This window comes from Podarcis bocagei (assembly GCF_964188305.1).
Source record: "Podarcis bocagei genome assembly, chromosome: 1".
NCBI classification, from domain to species: domain Eukaryota; kingdom Metazoa; phylum Chordata; class Lepidosauria; order Squamata; family Lacertidae; genus Podarcis; species Podarcis bocagei.
Genome location: NC_138125.1, coordinates 121005225 through 121024684, shown reverse-complemented (window position 1 = coordinate 121024684; position 19460 = coordinate 121005225). Strand labels below are relative to the sequence as shown.

Here is a 19460-nt window from a genome sequence, read left to right as displayed (position 1 = left end):
CTGAGTCCCAGGTGATGCGGACGTTCAAAGAACCTTTTCATTATTTCATTTAACTCTTTGCATTGAAATATCGATCTCTTTTAACTCAGGAGAAACAACTGACCTGCGGGGCCAATCCAAACGGCTCTCAAGTAGACTGTGAACTTGGAAATCCTTTCAAGAGAAATTCTTCCGTAAGTGGTTTTTTCTTATAGAGCCAATGTCTGGTGTACAGTGGTACCTTGGCTTTTAAACGTAATACGTTCTGGAAGACTGTTCGACTTCCGAAGTGTTTGAAAACCGAGGCACAAAGGCCTGCTGGCAAACTCAGTTGAGAAAATTGAAAAATACACAGCAGAAGCCGTTGGACTTCCGAGGCGTGTTCGAAAATGGAAGCATTTACTTCCGGGTTTTTGGTGTTCTGGTTCCAAAATGTTCATCAACGGAGACATTGGAGAACCGAAGTTCCACTGTATTTTAAAACCAGTGTTTACTCAACATCTGATAACTGAAATGTGCTCCTTTTCTTCCAAGCTAAAATCACTCCCCCCAAAAAGCTACTGTATTTTTCTGTGTATAAAACCTCCCCATGTATAAGATGACCCCTATTTTTTTTAACCCAAATGTAAGAAATTAAGTTGTTTAGCTTTTTGGGGTGGGGTCTTTATGGGGTCCGCCAATTGCTCACCCGCCTGCCTGCCACTGCCGGTTGCTTGTCACAGCCACTACCGATCGCACACCTTGCCGCAGCTGCCAATCGCCTGCCCACTTGCCACAGCCAATCGCCAGCAAGCCTTGCCGCAGCCACCAGTCACCCGCCCAATCGCCGCTGCCAATCTCCTGCTTGCTGCTGCCATTAATCGCACGTCCCCCCCTCTGCATTCACTATATAAGACGACACCCAATTTTTGCCTATCTTTTGTTAAAGCAAAAAGCATTGTCTTATACACGGAAAAATATGGTATTCATTAACCATCTAGTCAGGACAGAAACTTATAATAGCAATCAAAAGTAACGTGAAGGAGCATCTTACAGTTGATATGTCAAAGAAAAGATCGGAAACAATGAAGCACAAATTTAGGGCATTATATTTATACCATATGGGACGTGGGTGGTGCTGTGGCTTAAACCACAGAGCCTAGGACTTGCCGATCAGAAGGTTGGCGGTTCAAATCCCCGCTACGGGGTGAGCTCCCGTTGCTCGGTCCCTGCTCCTGCCAACCTAGCAGTTCAAAAGCACATCAAAGTGCAAGTAGATAAATAGGTACTGCTCCAGTGGGAAGGTAAACGGTGTTTCCATGCGCTTCTCTGGTTCGCCAGAAGCGGCTTAGTCATGCTGGCCACATGGCCCGGAAGCTGCACACCGGCTCCCTCGGCCAATAAAGCAAGATTTATTGGCCGAGGAACCCCTGACCATTAGGTCCAGTTGTGGCCGACTCTGGGGTTGCGGCACTCATCTCGCTTTATTGGCTGAGGGAGCTGGCATACAGCTTCCGGGTCATATGGCCAGCATGACTAAGCCGCTTCTGCCGAACCAGAGCAGCGCACGGAAACACCGTTTACCTTCCCGCCAGAGCGGTACCTATTTATCTACTTGCACTTTGACGTGCTTTTGAACTGCTAGGTGGGCAGGAGCAGGGACCGAGCAACGGGAGCTCACCCCATCGTGGGGTTTCGAACCGCCAACCTTCTGATCGGCAAGTCCTAGGCTCTGTGGTTTAACCCACAGCGCCACCCGCGTCCCAAACTATACTTTACAAGGTTGTTCTTGTACTTCACCAGATCTTAACCTATTACAGTATTTGTAAGAATGGATTCCAAATATCATTGAATTTGTCCAGGGCAAGTCTGCGTTCATATGCAAGTTGTTGTGAGTTTGTGTAAGTCTTCAATCCAATCGTAGAAAGGAGCCGCATTTTTAATTTTCCAATTATCAATATCAGTCTTTTTGCTGTGGTAAGGGCACGGAGAGTCCATTCATATTGCCCTTTCATAAGGTTCCATGTGCTGGGTATATCATTCAAGAGGGTATTTTGCTCTATAAATGTAAGGCTGTTCCGTACAGTTCTGTTGATAGTTTCAGTTACCTTCTGCCAAAAATATTTCAGTATAGGACAATGAAAAAACATATGTGGCCTAAACACCTTGCTGAACATTTCAGTCAATTCAAGTATCTAGCCAATGACTGCCAGCCCCTTGAAACATCTATCAGAATTACCTATCTAGTACATAAAGCAAAAATTGATATGTCTCTAGTATATATTAATCACTTTGCATTTATCCCATTTCTCAGGTTACATTCTACGTGATTTTAAGTACAAGTAAAGTCAATGTCGATACCAAGGACTTGGACATTAATCTGAAATTGGAGACGTAAGATTTTTTATTTTTTTTAAGTATTAGTTGCTTTTTCAAATGCTTGTAAATATTCTGAAATGGTTGTGACTTGGTTGTGAATGTGGCGTAATTATGACATGGAAATGGTTAGTGGTTTTAAAAACAAAGCAGAAAAAACAAGTGTCCTTTTGTTTCCTTTTTGTTGCAGAACAAGCAATCAAGTTAATTTGGATCCAATTACCGCTAGTGCTAAAGTAGTTATTGAACTGCTTTTGTCACTCACAGGGTAAGTGTCTTATATTTAGCATAACAAATCAATGCTAGAGACAATCCTTTTGTGATGGCCATTAAAATGTGATGTTTCTTTTAACAACAGGGCGGCTAAGCCTGCCCAGGTGTACTTTGGAGGCAACGTCATCGGTGAAAGCGCTATGAAATCTGAGGAGGACATTGGCAGCTTAATAGAATATGAATTCAGAGTAAGTTGATATATATATGAAGGAATAGTTCTAGCACCTTCATTATACATCTTTAGGCGCAAAGCGAAAACGTTCCTTTTCAACCAGGCCTTTGACTTGTTGACATCTGATGTCTTTTTAAATGTGCAGATGTGTGTGTGTGTTATCGGTTTGTTGTTGTTCTTCCTTTTACAACGTATTTTGTTTTGTAATGTTATCAGGGCCGCATTTAGGTTTGATGAGGCCCTAAGCTACTGAAGGTCATGGGGCCCTTTATATGTCCAGCTGTCCTTTGTCAACAAAAAATTGTTGCTGTTTTTGTGTGTTGAATATATGGTAATTTATGGACCTAATAGGTATCCAAAGCCATTTGGACATGTTGCCGTGCAACCAGTCCATGCAGAATGTAGGCACCCTATATATAGAAATGAGCAAACCAGTGATATTTTAGGGAGCAGGCTAGCAGGCGGGGCCTATTACTTACATCATGGGAACCCACACAACACAAAACACTGTTGCTGTATGTAGGTTTTATTTTAGTTGTTTTTTATCTTACGTTTTGGAAATGTACATCCAGATTTTTTCCCTTTAACTTTTTGGGGGTCTCCAAGAGAGTGGGGCCCTAAGCTATAGCTTGTTTTGCTTATACGGAAATCCGGCCCTGAATCTTATGTTGGGAACTGCCCTGAGATTTGCAGATGAAGGGTGGTATGCAAAAAAACCACAACCAATATCGATAATGTCTTGTTGCATGAGAAAATGCATGTTTGTTTTGTTTTTAATATTCTTGACAGATAATTAACTTGGGCAAGCCGCTGAAAACATTTGGCACAGCTTCCTTGGACATCCTGTGGCCAAAAGAAATCAAGGGAGGCAAATGGCTGCTGTATTTGGTATCTATCAACTCCAAAGAGTTAGGAGAAGTCCAGTGCGAACCTCGGAATGAAATAAACCCTTTGGGAATTAAGGTGAATAAGCGTTGCCAGTCCGAACATTGCAGGGATTTATTGCAGCTCTTTGGCAACTGGAAGAAGGCTGTATGTTGTTGTCTTTGCAAGAGTGCCTGAGAAAAAGTGCATATAGGAAACTGGGTGGTGATGCTGCTGCTGTATATACTTTTGACAAACCTGCAGAATTTAGTTCTCCTGCATAAATCCTGCTCCAGCTACTCGGTTGTGTTAAACTTTTAAATCTTCTGTAGCAGGGGTGGCCAACTCCCAAAAGACTGCGATCTACTTACAGAGTTAAAAATGAGCAGTGATCTACCCCATTTTGGGGGGTTCAGGTCATAGTTGCTGAGCATTTTTTAGGGGAGCTAAAGTTGTTTAGCTTCTTTGTGGGGAGTCTGTGATCTACCACAGACGTCCCATGATCTACCGGTAGATCACGAATCTACCTTTTGGACGTGCCTGTTCTATAGCACACTTCTTTAAAAAAAGACCCGACTGCATTTATATCCCTGTTCATTTTTATAGATGTCTCGAAGTTCAAGGACGAAACGTCAAGTCGCAGAGAAACAGACAGAGGGTGGCAAAAGCTTTTCTTTGTTTTCAGAAAGAAAATATAAGACTTTGGTAAGCATTTGCCTTAACCTGTTACCAGTTGCTTTCTATGCCTCTCTCTCCCTTTATTTTCCAAATTAGTCCCTTTATTTTCCAAATTAGTCATCAAGTATTTATGCAGGGAGATATTAGGCATAAAGATTTTGAATTCCTGTTGAATAATTTTATTGAGTTACATGTAACACGTATTTTAAAAATAACTGTTGTTTTGAAATTTAAAGGATTACAGTCGCTTGTCACCTTAAAGATGACCACTTTTATCTGGACATAAATGTTTGCAGATTAGAGCCCAATTTATTAGTGGGCACTAGTCTGTGACAGTTTACGTCCTAATAAAATGATCCGCAAAGTAACTGGCTGTGTTTAACTATATAAATTCTTTATACATCATATAAACATAACTCTTTTCACATTATCTAACCGAGTAGAAGCAATAAGGACCAACATTTAGAACAGGAAATACAAATAGATTAGTTCTTATATACGTAATGTCCAAATAGAAGCTTTTGTGTTCCACGTATGTACAAATGAATCAGATGTGAACCATACTTTGCAAAGGCAGATGTGGAACATTACAAAGAAAAGATAATCTTTTGCAAGTACTGCTCCTTAAAGTTGTTACGTTTGACACTTGTATTCGCTAAGACATACAGTGGTACCCCGCAAGACGAATGCCTCGCTAAACGAAAAACCCGCAAGACGAAAGGGTTTTCCGATTTTTTAGAGGCTTCGCAAGACGAATTTCCCTATGGGCTTGCTTCGCAAGACGAAAGCCCATAGGGAAATCTCCTGGGACAGCGGGGAAACGCAGCGCACCTTCTCCTCTGTTCCCAGACCTGTCCTGAAGGCTTGTGGTGGGAGGTCCGGGAACAGAGGAGAAGGCGCGCAGCGGTGGGAGGAGGGTTTTTCCTCCCCACCGCCAACATTCAGAACAGCATTCTGAATGTTGGCGGTGGGGAGGAAAGCCCTCCTCCCACCGCAAGCCTTCAGGACAGGTCCGGGAACAGAGGGGAAGGCGCGCAGCGCTTCTCCTCTGTTCCCGGACCTGTTTTGAAGATTTGCGGTGGGAGGAAGGATAGCAGCCTGCTGCGCCTATCCGCAGCTTGGAGATCCCTGCGGGGAAGTCCTGCAGGGCTCCCCAAGCTGTGAATGTCTGCCCCGCGTGAGGGGCGCGCTGCTAAAGAGCGCCCCTCGTGCGGGGCAGCAGGCTACTATCCGCAGCTTGGAGATCCCTGCGGGGAAGTCCTGCAGGGCTCCCCAAGCTGTGAATGTCTGCCCCGCGCGAGGGGCGCGCTGCTAAAGAGCGCCCCTCGTGCGGGGCAGCAGGCTGCTATCCGCAGCTTGGAGAGCCCTGCGGGGAAGTCCTGCAGGGCTCCCCAAGCTGTGAATGTCTGCCCCGCGCGAGGGGCGCGCTGCTAAAGAGCGCCCCTCGTGCGGGGCAGCAGGCTGCTATCCGCAGCTTGGAGATCCCTGCAGGGAAGTCCTGCAGGGCTCCCCAAGCTGTGAATGTCTGCCCCGCGTGAGGGGCGCGCTGCTAAAGAGCGCCCCTCGTGCGGGGCAGCAGGCTGCTATCCGCAGCTTGGAGAGCCCTGCGGGGAAGTCCTGCAGGGCTCCCCAAGCTGTGAATGTCTGCCCCGCGCGAGGGGCGCGCTGCTAAAGAGCGCCCCTCGTGCGGGGCAGCAGGCTGCTATCCGCAGCTTGGAGAGCCCTGCGGGGAAGTCCTGCAGGGCTCCCCAAGCTGTGAATGTCTGCCCCGCGCGAGGGGCGCGCTGCTAAAGAGCGCCCCTCGTGCGGGGCAGCAGGCTGCTATCCGCAGCTTGGAGAGCCCTGCGGGGAACTCCTTCTTCCCCCGCCAGCCTTCAGAAAAGGTCTGGGGACAGACTGTCCCCGGACCTGGTCTGAAGGCGGTTTCCCTAGGAACGCATTAATTGATTTTCAATGCATTCCTATGGGAAACCGTGCATCGCAAGACGAAAAAACCGCAAGACGAAGAGAATTGCGGAACGAATTAATTTCGTCTTGCGAGGCACCACTGTACGTGGAACACAAAAGCTTCTATTTGGACATTACGTATATAAGAACTGATCTATTTGTATTTCCTGTTCTAAAAGCTTTCATTGTTCCTTTTGGCTGCAAAACAGCACATTTGGCAGAAACATTGGGTATTCACCTTAAAAGTATGCACTTAAAAAAAAGTTTTGCGTATTTAATGCAGGAATGTAACAAGGAGGCAAACTGTGTCACCATAAGATGCCCACTACAGGGACTGGACAGCAAAGCATCTGTTGTGTTGCGTTCAAGACTATGGAATAGCACTTTTCTAGAGGTATGCTCTGTTAACTTCTCTTAGATAGATTCCGTGTTCAGGGAAGTTTTTAATGTGTGACATTTTAATGTATTTTTAATCTTCATTGGAAGCCGCCCAGAGTGGCTGGGAAAACCCAGGCAGATGGGCGGGGTACAAATAATATATTATTATTAGGACCACCTCTTTTTATTTGACCTAATGACAATCTTTCTTTCTTTCTTTCTTTCCTACCCCGCTTTACCAGGAATACTCTAAAATGAGCTACCTAGACATTGTTCTTAGAGCAACCATCAGCATCGCTGCGGCAGATAACATTAAGCTGGCAAACGAAGCTACCGATGTGAGTCTGTGACATTTCTTTTGATGATGGAGGCCGTACGTTTTCGTAGGCGGGGGGGGGGATTCTTCCTTCGGGCACGAGGCACACAGCATGTTCAACAGGGAATATATATCAGTAAGGAATCCTCTTCTGGCTGATTTCCCAGGGGCCACATATCCATGGTGGGTGGGGCCAGGGCAAAAGTGGATGGAGCCACAACTGTAAATCTCAACTTTTTACAGTGGGCTGATTTCTGCACACACGCCTTGGACCATCTGACCATCTGGGTCCCTTCTAACTCTACAGTCCAGTGAGTCTGTGCAACTCAGCCCAGGCAAGCAGGAAGCACTGTTGGTAGTGCAAGGATACAATCCAGCCTGGCAAAGACACCCGAGAAGGCTGCACAGCAGGGAGAGTGAGAAGGGTGTAGCCTGGAGCGAGGGGGTGTGGATGGGGAGAGCCAGATAGAGCTGCTTTCCCCCCCAAATAATATTTATTATTTTCAGTAAATAAACATAGTAAAGAAAGAAAAGATTAACAATAATAAAGACAAACAAAAAAGAAAAGAAAAAGAAAAAAGATACATACAACATATTACCACTTAATTAATTAAAATTAAGTACCATCCATCTTCATAAACATAGTATTTGACTTCCTCGAATCTCTTCCATCCGAATTTCTGAGTATATGTAGCAGTTTCCAATATCAATGTTTCGAAAGACCATATCACAGTCTTAATCATATTACATAGCTTTCCTTATTGTACATTTTCTTATTTATAAATTTAATTCCATTTTAATCCTAGGCCTAATTGTTTCTTTCAAGTGATTACATATCTTTAATATTACAATATTTATTCAAGTAGTCTTTAAATTTCTTGATAGAGCTGCTTTTCAGGGCTGCATTTGCCCCCACCCCACCGAACCTAAGATTTTCCACTTTGCTATAGACCACGGCTTCCCAAACTCTGGTCTCCAGCCGTTGTGCGGACTACAATTCTCATCACCCCTAGCTAGCAGGATCCAGTGGTCAGGGATGTTGGGAACTGTAGTCCAAAAACAGCTGGAGACCCAAGTTTGGGAAACCCTATTGCAGACGATACTGAGCTAGGCAGCCTGATGGACCTGCTTGGGTATAAGATAGCCTTCCTACGTTCCTACTTTTAGTTGCTAGTAATAAACCATCTGAAAAACGGTTTAACACTGTCCACTATGATTCCATTGCTCAAAAGGATGCAGATTTTTAAAGTTCAACACATTGTGCCCAGTTATCTTCTCCACTGACATTTATGTATTTTCCCGATCTGTAGGTGCGAGTGACTGTCTTCCCTGCAAAGACGGTAGCTCTGTATAAAGGGGTTCCTTGGTGGATCATCTTAGTAGCTATTCTTGCAGGCTTGTTAATGCTTGCTCTGTTGGTATTCTTGCTATGGAAGGTGAGTTGTTTTACTAATATGCTATTTTAATATGTGCTCCACACATCATGGGGCTTGTTTTTTGTTGTTTTTTTTACAGATGGAAAGATACCACCATCCACTTAGTATAGGGAAATGTCTTTCCTTTGGCTGAGATGTTAAGTGAAACAACTTGCCTAAACAAGCAAGTAGTAGGGGGTAAAAAACCATTTTTGATGTTATAATTATTTGTGCTGAAAAATACCTGGTGATAATTTTAAACTCATGTGCATTTTGTTTTTTGTAGGCTAGCATTTATCTTCATAAGATGTCAAAATAGTATTTAGAACATGAAAATTAATTTTGAGACTGTTATTAAATGGGGAATCAATTCCTAATTTTAAAATCAATATGCATAGACATGACTCAATCTCATTAGGATTGAATGTTGGCACTGAGGCTATTTTTTTTAATAAAGGACAGAATTCTGAAATTAACCAAGATCATAAAGGACACCACATGTAACGCTAAGCCAAACCATAGCTTAGCACGACTAATCAAATGTCCAGATTCCTGGAAAGAATATCATGACTGCCGTGTTCCTCTAATACTGCTTCTGCTGCGCTGCTGTGAGATAAGCTATGGTTTGGCTTAGTGTTACATCTAACTCAGACCTGCGGTTTATCTCCCCCAAACCACAAGTAGCAAGCCATAGAATAAACCTTGACTACTGTTCATGGTTTATCTGCAGCATGATAAATCTTGAGTCTAGATTTGGATGCAACCAAGCCACGCCATGGCTTATTTCACCGCAGCATAGTAGAAACAGAACTGGAGGAAGAACAACGCAGCCACAGTCTTCTTCCCAAGAAACCCACAAATTTTCCTCATTCGTGCCAAGCTATGATTTGGTTTAGCTTTTTTCTGTATGAACTGGGCCAGTCTCTTTCATGATCTCGGTTCGCTTCAGAATCCTGTCCTTTGTAGATATGTAAAAATAGCCTAGCATTATTTGTGAACCAGGTCACCATCTTGAGATGTTTTTCACATATCTACATCTAAACACGCTCTGTGTGTGTATGTATACATGAATGTGCTGCCCCTTGCATCAAAGGATAATTGATAAGGATTTCAGCTCACTACCTAAAGGACCCAATCATTCTCCGTGTGAAGCGTGTTGCCCAGGTGTATGGGGATTCCCATAGGACTCAATATGCCACCCTTTCCACTACCTCAGTGTGCAGGACGATGCCGTGTGCCAAAAACCTTACAGGAAGTGGGAAGTTCATGAACACCTCCCACAGTTCTTCCTCTCAGTGCTGTTCAGATTAGTTGAGGTCAAGGTGTTGAGTTGCCCACACAAAAAGTGGGACACAGAAATTCCATCAGAAACCTTTTTATACATAGGCCAAAAAAAAGGGGCGGTCTTCACAGTCACTCCCTCTTTAAAACACCCGTTTGATTTCTCAGAAAAGTGAATCAGGTTTTGTTTTCTGCTAGAGAAAACAAATATTATGTGATTTCAACAGTGCCAGCCTCATACACAGAGCATTTGTATCTGGTTCCCCGTATTTTTTAAAATTAATGTTTGCCAGCCTGCTGATAATGTATAATGTATATAACTGAAGGGTGAAAACAGCAAGTGACAAAGCCAGCCATGGAAAAGTCCTACTGCAAGCAAGTCAGCTTCAAAGGTTATTGTAGAACTGTGACATAATTGGATGGATATTTTACCATGCACATACATCTGGTTCACCTTTTTTTCCTTTTTTTCTTTTCACATTAGTCCGTAACATTGACTAAATGCCTTGCTTCCTTATAGTGTGGTTTCTTCAAGAGAGATAAGAAAGATCATTATGATGCCAAATATCACAAGGCTGAAATCCATGCTCAGCCATCTGATAAAGAGAGGCTTACTTCTGATGCATAGTATTGATCACCTTCTGTAATTGGTAATTGATCAGTTTTTTTTTTAATTTGTTAGCTGCTGCGGGACATGCTTTTTGGTTGTGGTGGCTAATGACTGGAAGCTTGCTGCATCTGTTTCCATTAATTGCTGCGTTTTCAAAATATCAATTTGCGCTTGCTTATGTCGTTTATAACCGTCTCTCCCTCTCTCAATGCACGAAGACGCAAATCCTTTCGTCAATTATTTTTAACAGCTGTTTACTTGTGCGTTCTTCCTTGAAATTCTGAAGGCTTTCTGCCTAAGGATGGCAACCCAGCTTCTCAACATGTAGGCACATGATCCAGGTGACAGATTGTGCCCATGGAGCTATGTTATTCTGCTGTGGGGAAAAAGGAAATGTTCTAAGGAGTCCCCGGGCTCCGTTCTTCACTGAGAAGATGGGTTCTATCAGGAGCAAACTAGACATGACATTAAATGCATCTGCACGCATCAATATGCAGATTGTAAAAAAAATGGAAATAGAATCATGTGGAATGAAGAGGGGATGATAGATAGATAATTTATTACGGTCAAAGACCAGGCCGCATAACACAGTAAAAACAGCGTTCATAAAGATAAAATATTCAATCAGAGCAGATTGCAGCAATAGCTCATGAGTTAAAACTGAGATATATACATACACCCGTACAACTGAGATTTGGGCTACCATGAAAATTGACCCTGAGGCACCCCAAAGGGCGACTTCAGCATTTCCCTAGTAAGCTATTTTATTCTAGAAGATGATCTGTGCCTACAAATCTGGGCGCAGAATCTGGCTACCAGCCAGGTCGTCTTGTGATCTTTGCCTAGATCGGTGAGCCTCTTCAGCAAAGGATCAATGGTGTCTCTACGAATCTCAACATAAAAAGGACACCTAAAAATATATATGTTCGGGGCTTCCTATTTCCCCTAATGGAGAGGGGATGATAATTGTCAGGAACCCTCCGTTCTCTGAAGTAGTTGTTCACCTTGGGAGGAAATCCCTCGCTGTGATTCCTGCACCCACCCTGGCCAAAGCAAATGTGAGCTCCAGAAGAGGGATTTTCCACAGCAAAGGAGGAATTAGTTAAATTACCCCTCCCCACATGCTGCAATCGCAATAATGATCAGTCCTAGCCCTATGGCTGATGCTATATATAATTTTTAATACCTTCACATTAAACTAAATGCAAAAGTTGAATGTCCTATATAGTTTGGCCCAGTGGCAAGCTTTCCCGAAGGCCACCTTGCCCAACCGCAATGGATCTTTCTCTGCAATATGCAATAGAGGATTGGATGTGCCCTAGATTGAACTCTGGATTCACATGGACCTATGAGGATTTGACATCCTGCCCCATGTTAATGCGTGTGGATCCTAGGACATGTCTGAGAATCCTCTGCAAGGTGTTGGGATTCTGTAGCTGCCTTAGAGGTAAACTGCTGCGGGAAGGGAAATTGTGGAGCCAAGCTGCCATTCATTGGCAAGCAACAAGGAGCTAGGTAACTCCATCTCGCTCACCTAGATATAGGAGCATTTTCAGATGTGAGGCTTGGACAACAGCCTTGGAACCTCCTGTGCTGTTTTGTTCGAATGTGAGTTGATAGCATGAAAGAGAAAGCAAGAGAGACCTGAATAGAAATGAGCACCCGTCCCAACTTTAGGTTTCCCACTGAAATGTGAAGCAAGAAGCTCTAAGCTTGTGTGTGGGGAAAAATGGTTTTCTTGCACCGACTGTGGTGCACGTTTTCATGTAGGTAGTTAATGAAACTATTAGAGGTGGTTCATTTAAACCTGCCTGTGGGTTCTTTCAACATTAAAAACAATCGTCACTATGGCATTAGCATTTTAAGGTTTTACTTCCCCAATCCATCACATAGTTAAAGCTGCAATCCTGTACCCATTTACCTAGGAGAATGCTCTGCTGAACTGAGTGGGACTTTAATCTGAGTAGACATGTATACGATTGCCGTGTGTGTGTGTGCGCGCGCGTGCGCGTGCATCTGGACTGTGGGCTGTGATTGCGGTCCACAACAATTAAATCAATGTGAGATTTGACATAGGCTTCAATATAGCATGAGCCATACCATATATAGATTGTAGGATTCTACATATGTTTTGCTCCTGCGCTCAGAAGTTCAATAGCTCTATTAACCACTAACACATGCCGAAAGCCTTTATTGCTGGTACTGCTTTTTCTCGTAAAGGGCTGTTCTCAATTTGTCAATTTCTGTGGGAAGTTTATGGTAAATTTTGAACTTCTGTTTTCTATCCTTAAATATGCATTTCTGCTCTGAAGCTTGCCTTCTGCATGATGCCGTGTGCTGCTGCGAAACCTGAAGTCATATTTAAGTAAATATTATATTCTGCTTGCTGGATTGCCGGGACAACCACTTTGATCTTTAATGAGCAAAAGCATCACCTCTAAAAGAAGCTGAAATGAGTCATTTGTCAGACAAAACAAGCATTTATCTTAGGTTCTGAGTCTGTTAAACAATCTCAAGACTCAGGCACTGAGGTGAGGGGTGGATCCAGAGGCCTATGAGCTCCAAATAATAATAATAATAATAATAATAATAATAATAATAATAATAATTTATTTATATCCCACCCTCCCCAGCCGAACCTGGGCTCAGAGCGGCTAACAACAATAAAATAATACAGTAATCTGGTGCCCAGTTACCATGAGTGAAAAATCGGAGGAAAGCTAATGCCTGTGGATGTTTGTGCCAATTCCCTGTATCCATTGGCGGTCTTCAGATCTCGTGAGATTTGCAGAAACCAATCAGAAGCACCATTAAGCAGAACATTCAACATGATGAACAGTGAGATCCCCAGCTAAGCTCAGCTTGAGAGACTAGAGAAAAGGGCCCTTTCTGCGTGGCATGCACTCTCAAGACCGACAGGTCCCAAAGTTCTTGCAGGCATTCCTCATACGTAGGCGAGAGGAACCAGAAGGGCCTGTCCTTAGAAAAAAGGGACATCTTAAGGACATTGAGATCCCAGGGAAACTGGTGATGAGATTTGCAGGCCCATGGGAGTAAACGAGTTAGGCTTCTGGCCTCCAGAGTGCATACCCTGTTTCCCTGAAAATAAGACCGTGTCTTATATTAATTTTTGCTCCCAAAGATGCGCTAGGTCTTATTTTCAGGGGATGTCTTATTTTTCCATGAAGAAGAATACGGTACACGTTGAACCAAAAAAAAAAAAAGGAAATTTATTACCTGTACAGTGGTACCTCGGGTTAAGAACTTAATTCGTTCCAGAGGTCCATTCTTAACCTGAAACTGTTCTTAACCTGAAGCACCACTTTAGCTAATAGGGCCTCCCGCTGCTGCCGCACTGCTGGAGCACGATTTCTGTTCTCATCCTGAAGCAAAGTTCTTAACCCAAGGTACTATTTCTGGGTTAGCGGAGTCTGTAACCTGAAGCGTATGTAACCTGAAGCGTATGTAACCCGAGGTACCACTGTATACAGTACAACGCCTTATGGTAGCTTCGGGGGCCTTATATTCCGGGGTGGCCTTATATTACAGCGAGAGGCAAAACTGGAAGTTGGTCGTATTTCCGGGCGATGTCTTACTTGCGAGGAAACGGTAGAATAAGCAAGGTTACCCCCCACAGGGATGGAGAACAGTGCCTACAGGGCATTTCTCTCTTGTGTATTATTAATTATTTGTCTCTTGTGTATTATCAACGCATGCCCTACTGTCGTATCTGACGACTGCAAGTAAAAATCGGGCAGCTGGAGGCGAGAGTCAGCATTCATACCAAGCTAGGAGGGAAGACACTGGGAAGTAGCAAGACTGAACAGCCTCACTCTTCCACAGAGTAGGATGTGGTTTTGAGGCAGTCAAGTGGTGAGGGGGGTGCTTTCCACTTCTGGTTGCCCCCAGCCTTCTGTGAAGTGAGAAGGCCAATCGCTTCCCTCCCTCCCTCCCAAAGTTCTTTAGAAAAGTGGGGAGCCTTGCACAAGAGACATTTTCACTGCTGGATGCCTTTCGACCTGGTCTTCATCCCCTTACTTCATCCCTTGTGAATTCTCAGTTTGTGCTAGAGCAGGCATAGGCAAACTCAGCCCTCCAGATGTTTTGGGACTACAACTCCCATCATCCCTAGCTAACAGGACCAGTGGTCAAGGATGATGGGAGGTGTAGTCCCAAAACATCTGGAGGGCCGAGTTTGCCTGTGCTAGAGAGTTGGGTTTTTGTTTTTTTGGAGGGGGGGAAGAGTTAGGTTTCTGCCTTTCTATCCAAACTGGCACAAAGTGAGGTGGCATTCCCCATTCTGCCCGCCTCACCCCCAAGTTCTGATATGCAGAACTTGAAATCAATATTTGGCTCTGTTTGTCACTTAAGAAATTCCTCACCACCACCAGAGACCATATTTGTGAGACCTTGGCTCTACAGGGAACTGTTTTCATAGTTTACTAATATAGGATTATTAATCCAGAAGCCACAAACTTACCTTTTATCTTGACAACATACAGAGTATAACTATGTTGGCTCAACTTTTTTCTTTTCTTAAAAAAAGTATTATTTTTATAAGGTAGATTTGAGATTAATGGAAGTGATTTCTATCTCCCTGCTTGGATTGCGCTCTTTGCCGACTCCTGCTGCTGCTGCTATATTTGGGGTGCTGCATTTTGCCTGTTCTCTTTAAAGGAAGGCTTGTCTGTTCTGCCGGCGCAAAGACGTAACTGCACATTTAACTCCTATCTTGGATTTCCTTCCCCTACAGTGTGGGTTCTTCCAGCGTTCCAGGTACGATGACAGCGTCCCACGCTACCACGCTGTAAGAATTCGGAAAGAGGAGAGGCAGATCAAAGAAGGAAAAACTAAAGAGAATTATGCAAAAAAACAGTGGATCACGAAATGGGATGAAAACGAAAGTTATTCCTAGGGATCACCCCTGAACTGAAGGCTCATTAAAAAAAAAAAAGAAGTGTATTTGACTCACATGATGGAAGGTTGGAAGTCCTATGTAGAGAAACAGCTGCCTTAAACAAAATATTGTTACTTCTATACGAAAGCATTTTTTTGTTTTACAGACCTAACTTTTAAGATGGCTTAAACCAATCTACATGCCTTATCTAAAATGTCCAAAAGCTATTTCAGTTTTAATCGAAATTATCAGGCAGGAAAGGAAGAGGGGAGAGAGTCTGTAGAGGGAAAATAATCTCAGGCTGCTCTGTCTCTGTCCGAAATGGTTGAGCCAATTGTGTGGGAGAGGCGATTGTCCAGGAGCTAAATAGAGATGAAGTAACCTGAGATATGTGGCTTATTAGAACTCTCCTGCAAGAATTTGGAGTGTGCATTAGTTTGAACTGCATGTTCGGTCCTGTCTCAACCTGGCTAACCTTCTTGCCCTGTTTTCTTGCATACCTGAGCAGCTAACCTATGAAAGATACTATGATCATTTCCCTAAACATGGGTGCTCTTTAACATTTCAGTTCATTGGTCTTTTGTTATTTAAATCTGTGTCTCGGTGGAAGGGGATATCGCCTTGCATGGAACGCAACGTCACTTTTTGTGTGAGGAGAGTCCAGCCACACAACACTACACAGACACATATACGGTATGAGACTTGAGTGTGACAGAGTGGCATTGCCTACCTCTCCCATTTGTGGCTGCAACTTCCCAGTGGTAGCAAGCCAAGCATTAACTTTGGAACATGCTTTATATTTCCTGGTTTTTAGGGGCATCCCAGCCCCCCCAAAAACCTGGAAGATACTCTCCCTTACTCTCATGCATATGGAATCTGGTTGTAAGTATTCACTTGCGAGAGGCACTCTACAAATGGTCGCAAGTTTATTCCTTCCCATTTCTAGGATTAAGCCATGGCACTGAAAATAGGTTGTAAACTTTGATGGGAGTCTGCTAAAATCAAACCTTTCATTTTGCCCATGTAAGTGAAGTAACGGGTTCTTTCATTTTGGGGGGAATGTATGGCTTGGATTTTCAAAGGCTTTTTTGTTTTTTGTTTTGCAACAGAAGCAAACGCTTCCCAACATTTTGTCAAGCTTTCATACATTTGGTTGGTTGTTGGGTTTATTTGTTTTTTGTTTCTGCCAATACATGTGTGTGTGTTCTTGTAAAATAAGAAGAAGTAGGCATTCAAGAACCGATGCAAATTGGTGTAGCTAAATTTCTAAAGGAGAGGTGAAGATTAGCTTTGTCTGGAAGTCATATTCATGCAAAAGCCATTCCTCCTGTCTGTGAATATATGGAGAATAGGGGATGTTTCTCAGTAGTGAGAGCATGGTGCTTTGCATGTGTTTAAATAGGGTTGACACATTACCCAAAGCTGGTTTTTTTTTAAGCGTTTCTTTTTTCAAAAAAAAACCACAAACCCTCCTTGCCATATGTCCAGGTTTTCCCGATTCATTTTGCCACTTAAGGAAAAATCCACCCTGACTCCATTTTGCAACCCAATTCCCGCATGTGTCCACGGAAAACCCGGACATATGGTAGCCCTAATTTAAAGGCACTCCTTCCTTTAACTACTGTACTGATCCTACTGTGGCAAAGGGAGTGGAGTTTTAAAATTACTGCCCTGCCACCCGAAAAATCACCACCCACCAACATGCATAGCGGCATTGACATGTGTACGTCAGGTGATTTTGAAATCTCCAACAGTGCAATCGTATACACGTCTACTCAGGAGCAGGTCCTGTTGAGTTCCATGGGTCTTACTCCTAAATAAGCATCTATACGATTGCACCCTAAATCTGCTAATTCCTTGTCCTAACTCTTGTGCGCAGCCATGGTAGCCAGCATTATCTTAAAATGTGCAATAGGCCATCTTTCAATCATGCTTTTTAAAGATCAGTTTGTGTGCCCCTGTTGCTCACACCAAATATACACAGGTTTGTTTTTCAAAGCTTGAATATTGGTTGTACTTTTTGTATATACTGTAAGTCATTCCTATGTATTTATTTTTACCATAAATCTTTGTCTTTGACTAACTGTTAAGCCAAAGATTCTTTTTTTAATGAACTTTAAATATAGTGAGCAATAGTGTGTAAGAGTTCAGGGTTTAAGACCGAACACTTTCCACCAGATGTGCCAATTCTTAAACCTTTGGATACCAACGACTAAAACATTCTTGTAAAATCCTTCTTTATACATATTTCTGATTGTGTAATAGAGGAAGTATTGTATCTTCTGAATAATTTGTGCACTAATGCATACCTGCAGATGTTTTATCTATAGAAGTTTTATATGACTAACTTATGTGGCAAGTGTTCCATGGGTGGGTGGGGGGACGAGGGGGAAGGTTTTCTAGCTCTGTATTTCTGTATTTGCAACAAGATCAACTACTGCAAATGTTATCGCACTTGAAACAAAGGATAAGCTACGAATAAATTTAACTATGGATCTTCACCGGTCCAATTTAAGACTACTGACTAAATGTCCTAAATACCTAAATTTTGATTTTAAGAATAGTTCCATACAGTTTGATACTTGTGATTGTAACCAAGGTATTTGCTGTTGTTTTTTTTAAGCTACATCTCTATATATTACAAAAGCCCTCATTGGTACTGATTAAGCAAGGATCATAAATGTGCTGTAACATTTACTATATATGAAATATCAACAGAAGCTTTAGTATGTGCAGATAGTTTGAGATTGGGTGAAAACTATGCAAACCTTTAAATATCTATCATCAGGAACCAGACTCTATATGCCTTACAGTTACACTACAAAAAAATAAAATAAAAATAAAGCGCTAGCTGCTGGTGATTATTGTCCTTTCCAAGGCTGTCAAGTTCAACTTCTTTCATTCCACCTTGATCTGGGATCACTCAGTCAGTAGAGCATGAAACCCTTAATCTCTAGAGTCGTGGGTTCGAGACCATGTTGGGCAAAAGATTCCAGTGTGGTGTAGTGGTTAAGAGCAGTAGACTCGTAATTTGGTGAACCGGGTTCGCTTCCCCACTCCTCCACATGCAGCTGCTGGGTGACCTTGGGCCAGTCACACTTCTCTGAAGTCTCTCAGCCCCACTCACCTCACAGAGTGTTTGTTGTGGGGGAGGAAGGGAAAAGGAGAATGTTCGCCGCTTTGAGACTCCTTCGGGTAGTGATAAAGCAGGATATCAAATCCAAACTCTTCTTCTTCCTGCACCGTTGCAGGGAGTTGGGCAAAATGAATCTATTTTCCAACTCAAGGCTTCGTAGAATCAGTCTTCGGACAAACCCAAAAAAAGAAATAAAACTCTGACCACACAGTTTATATAAAAAAGTATTTTTTTCCAAAAAGCCTTTTAAAAAATTTAAATATTTAAACTTATTATTGCCAAATATTTACCAACTCTGGTGCCTCGCAACGTATTCCACCAAATACTGCTGCTTTGTCTCCCACCTCAGCTAAACAGAGTCTCCTACAAGAGCCTCATAGCAGCACTTCTTAAAGCATTATCGTTCAGGATCCCACAGCTATGGGCTTTGAAACTTGAAAAGGCAGAACTTTAAAACACTACTGCATCTTCTCATTAAAAAAAACATACAATTGTAATTCTGGTGCCTTGTCAAAAAAAGGGGGTTGCAAATCCATAGGCAGTGCTAAATTAGGGCTGGTCTTTATAATATAAAGTGTCATCTCAAGTCACGTCACTGGTATATATATTCATTTTATACATTGACTGTCGCTAACATCAAATGTTAAATCACGGCTAAAAATCACCTGTGGATATTTGTATAAAAAGTGTGAAATAAATTTTGTATGAAAAGCTCTTTCTGTGATGGTGTGTTGTGTACAACTTATACATTTTTTATTTCTGCAAACATGTAACCCATATTAAGTCTGGTTAGGGCCACTCCATACAGTATACAGCAGAAAACACAAAATCAAAACAGCTAAATTAAAAACAAACAAACTTGAGATTCAAATTATAAAATGCTTGGCATAGCAAAAGCTATGCTGTTCTCTAACCAGGGTATTTATGATTGTAGAGGCAAATCAAGAAAACCTATTAGTTTCAGACTCTGATTTAAACCGATTCCACCACTAAAACAATCTAAAGGTAATTCCTCCAGTGTTGTTTCTTTGGCTGATCGACAGTAGGCTGTTGATGCAGAAAAGGCTTTTAATACAGCAGAGAGGCATTTTTATGAGGGAAGCTTTTGAACGAACACTGCATGGGACCAGTTCTGAGAGCCTGGGTAGATTACATAGGG

General features: G+C 42.7%; 1 protein-coding gene across 2 annotated transcripts in view; it reads left to right on the top strand.

Annotated features, from left to right (window-relative positions):
* The window catches only part of ITGA6 (integrin subunit alpha 6), a 66342-nt gene extending 47327 nt beyond the window's left edge, over nucleotides 1-19015 (top strand). Inside the window, exons 16-26 of one of the 2 annotated variants that reach the window (XM_081204900.1) lie at nucleotides 90-173; nucleotides 2273-2352; nucleotides 2525-2602; nucleotides 2693-2795; nucleotides 3569-3742; nucleotides 4250-4348; nucleotides 6552-6662; nucleotides 6889-6984; nucleotides 8273-8398; nucleotides 10179-10308; nucleotides 15022-15260. In XM_081204900.1, coding sequence (XP_081061026.1) covers nucleotides 90-173; nucleotides 2273-2352; nucleotides 2525-2602; nucleotides 2693-2795; nucleotides 3569-3742; nucleotides 4250-4348; nucleotides 6552-6662; nucleotides 6889-6984; nucleotides 8273-8398; nucleotides 10179-10286 — 1059 coding nt within the window. In that variant the 3' untranslated portion in view covers nucleotides 10287-10308; nucleotides 15022-15260. Of the gene's footprint in view, nucleotides 1-89; nucleotides 174-2272; nucleotides 2353-2524; nucleotides 2603-2692; nucleotides 2796-3568; nucleotides 3743-4249; nucleotides 4349-6551; nucleotides 6663-6888; nucleotides 6985-8272; nucleotides 8399-10178; nucleotides 10309-15021 lie in introns of both variants that reach the window. The other variant, XM_081204899.1, reaches the window with a different exon arrangement.
* Nucleotides 19016-19460: the final 445 nt, after the last annotated feature.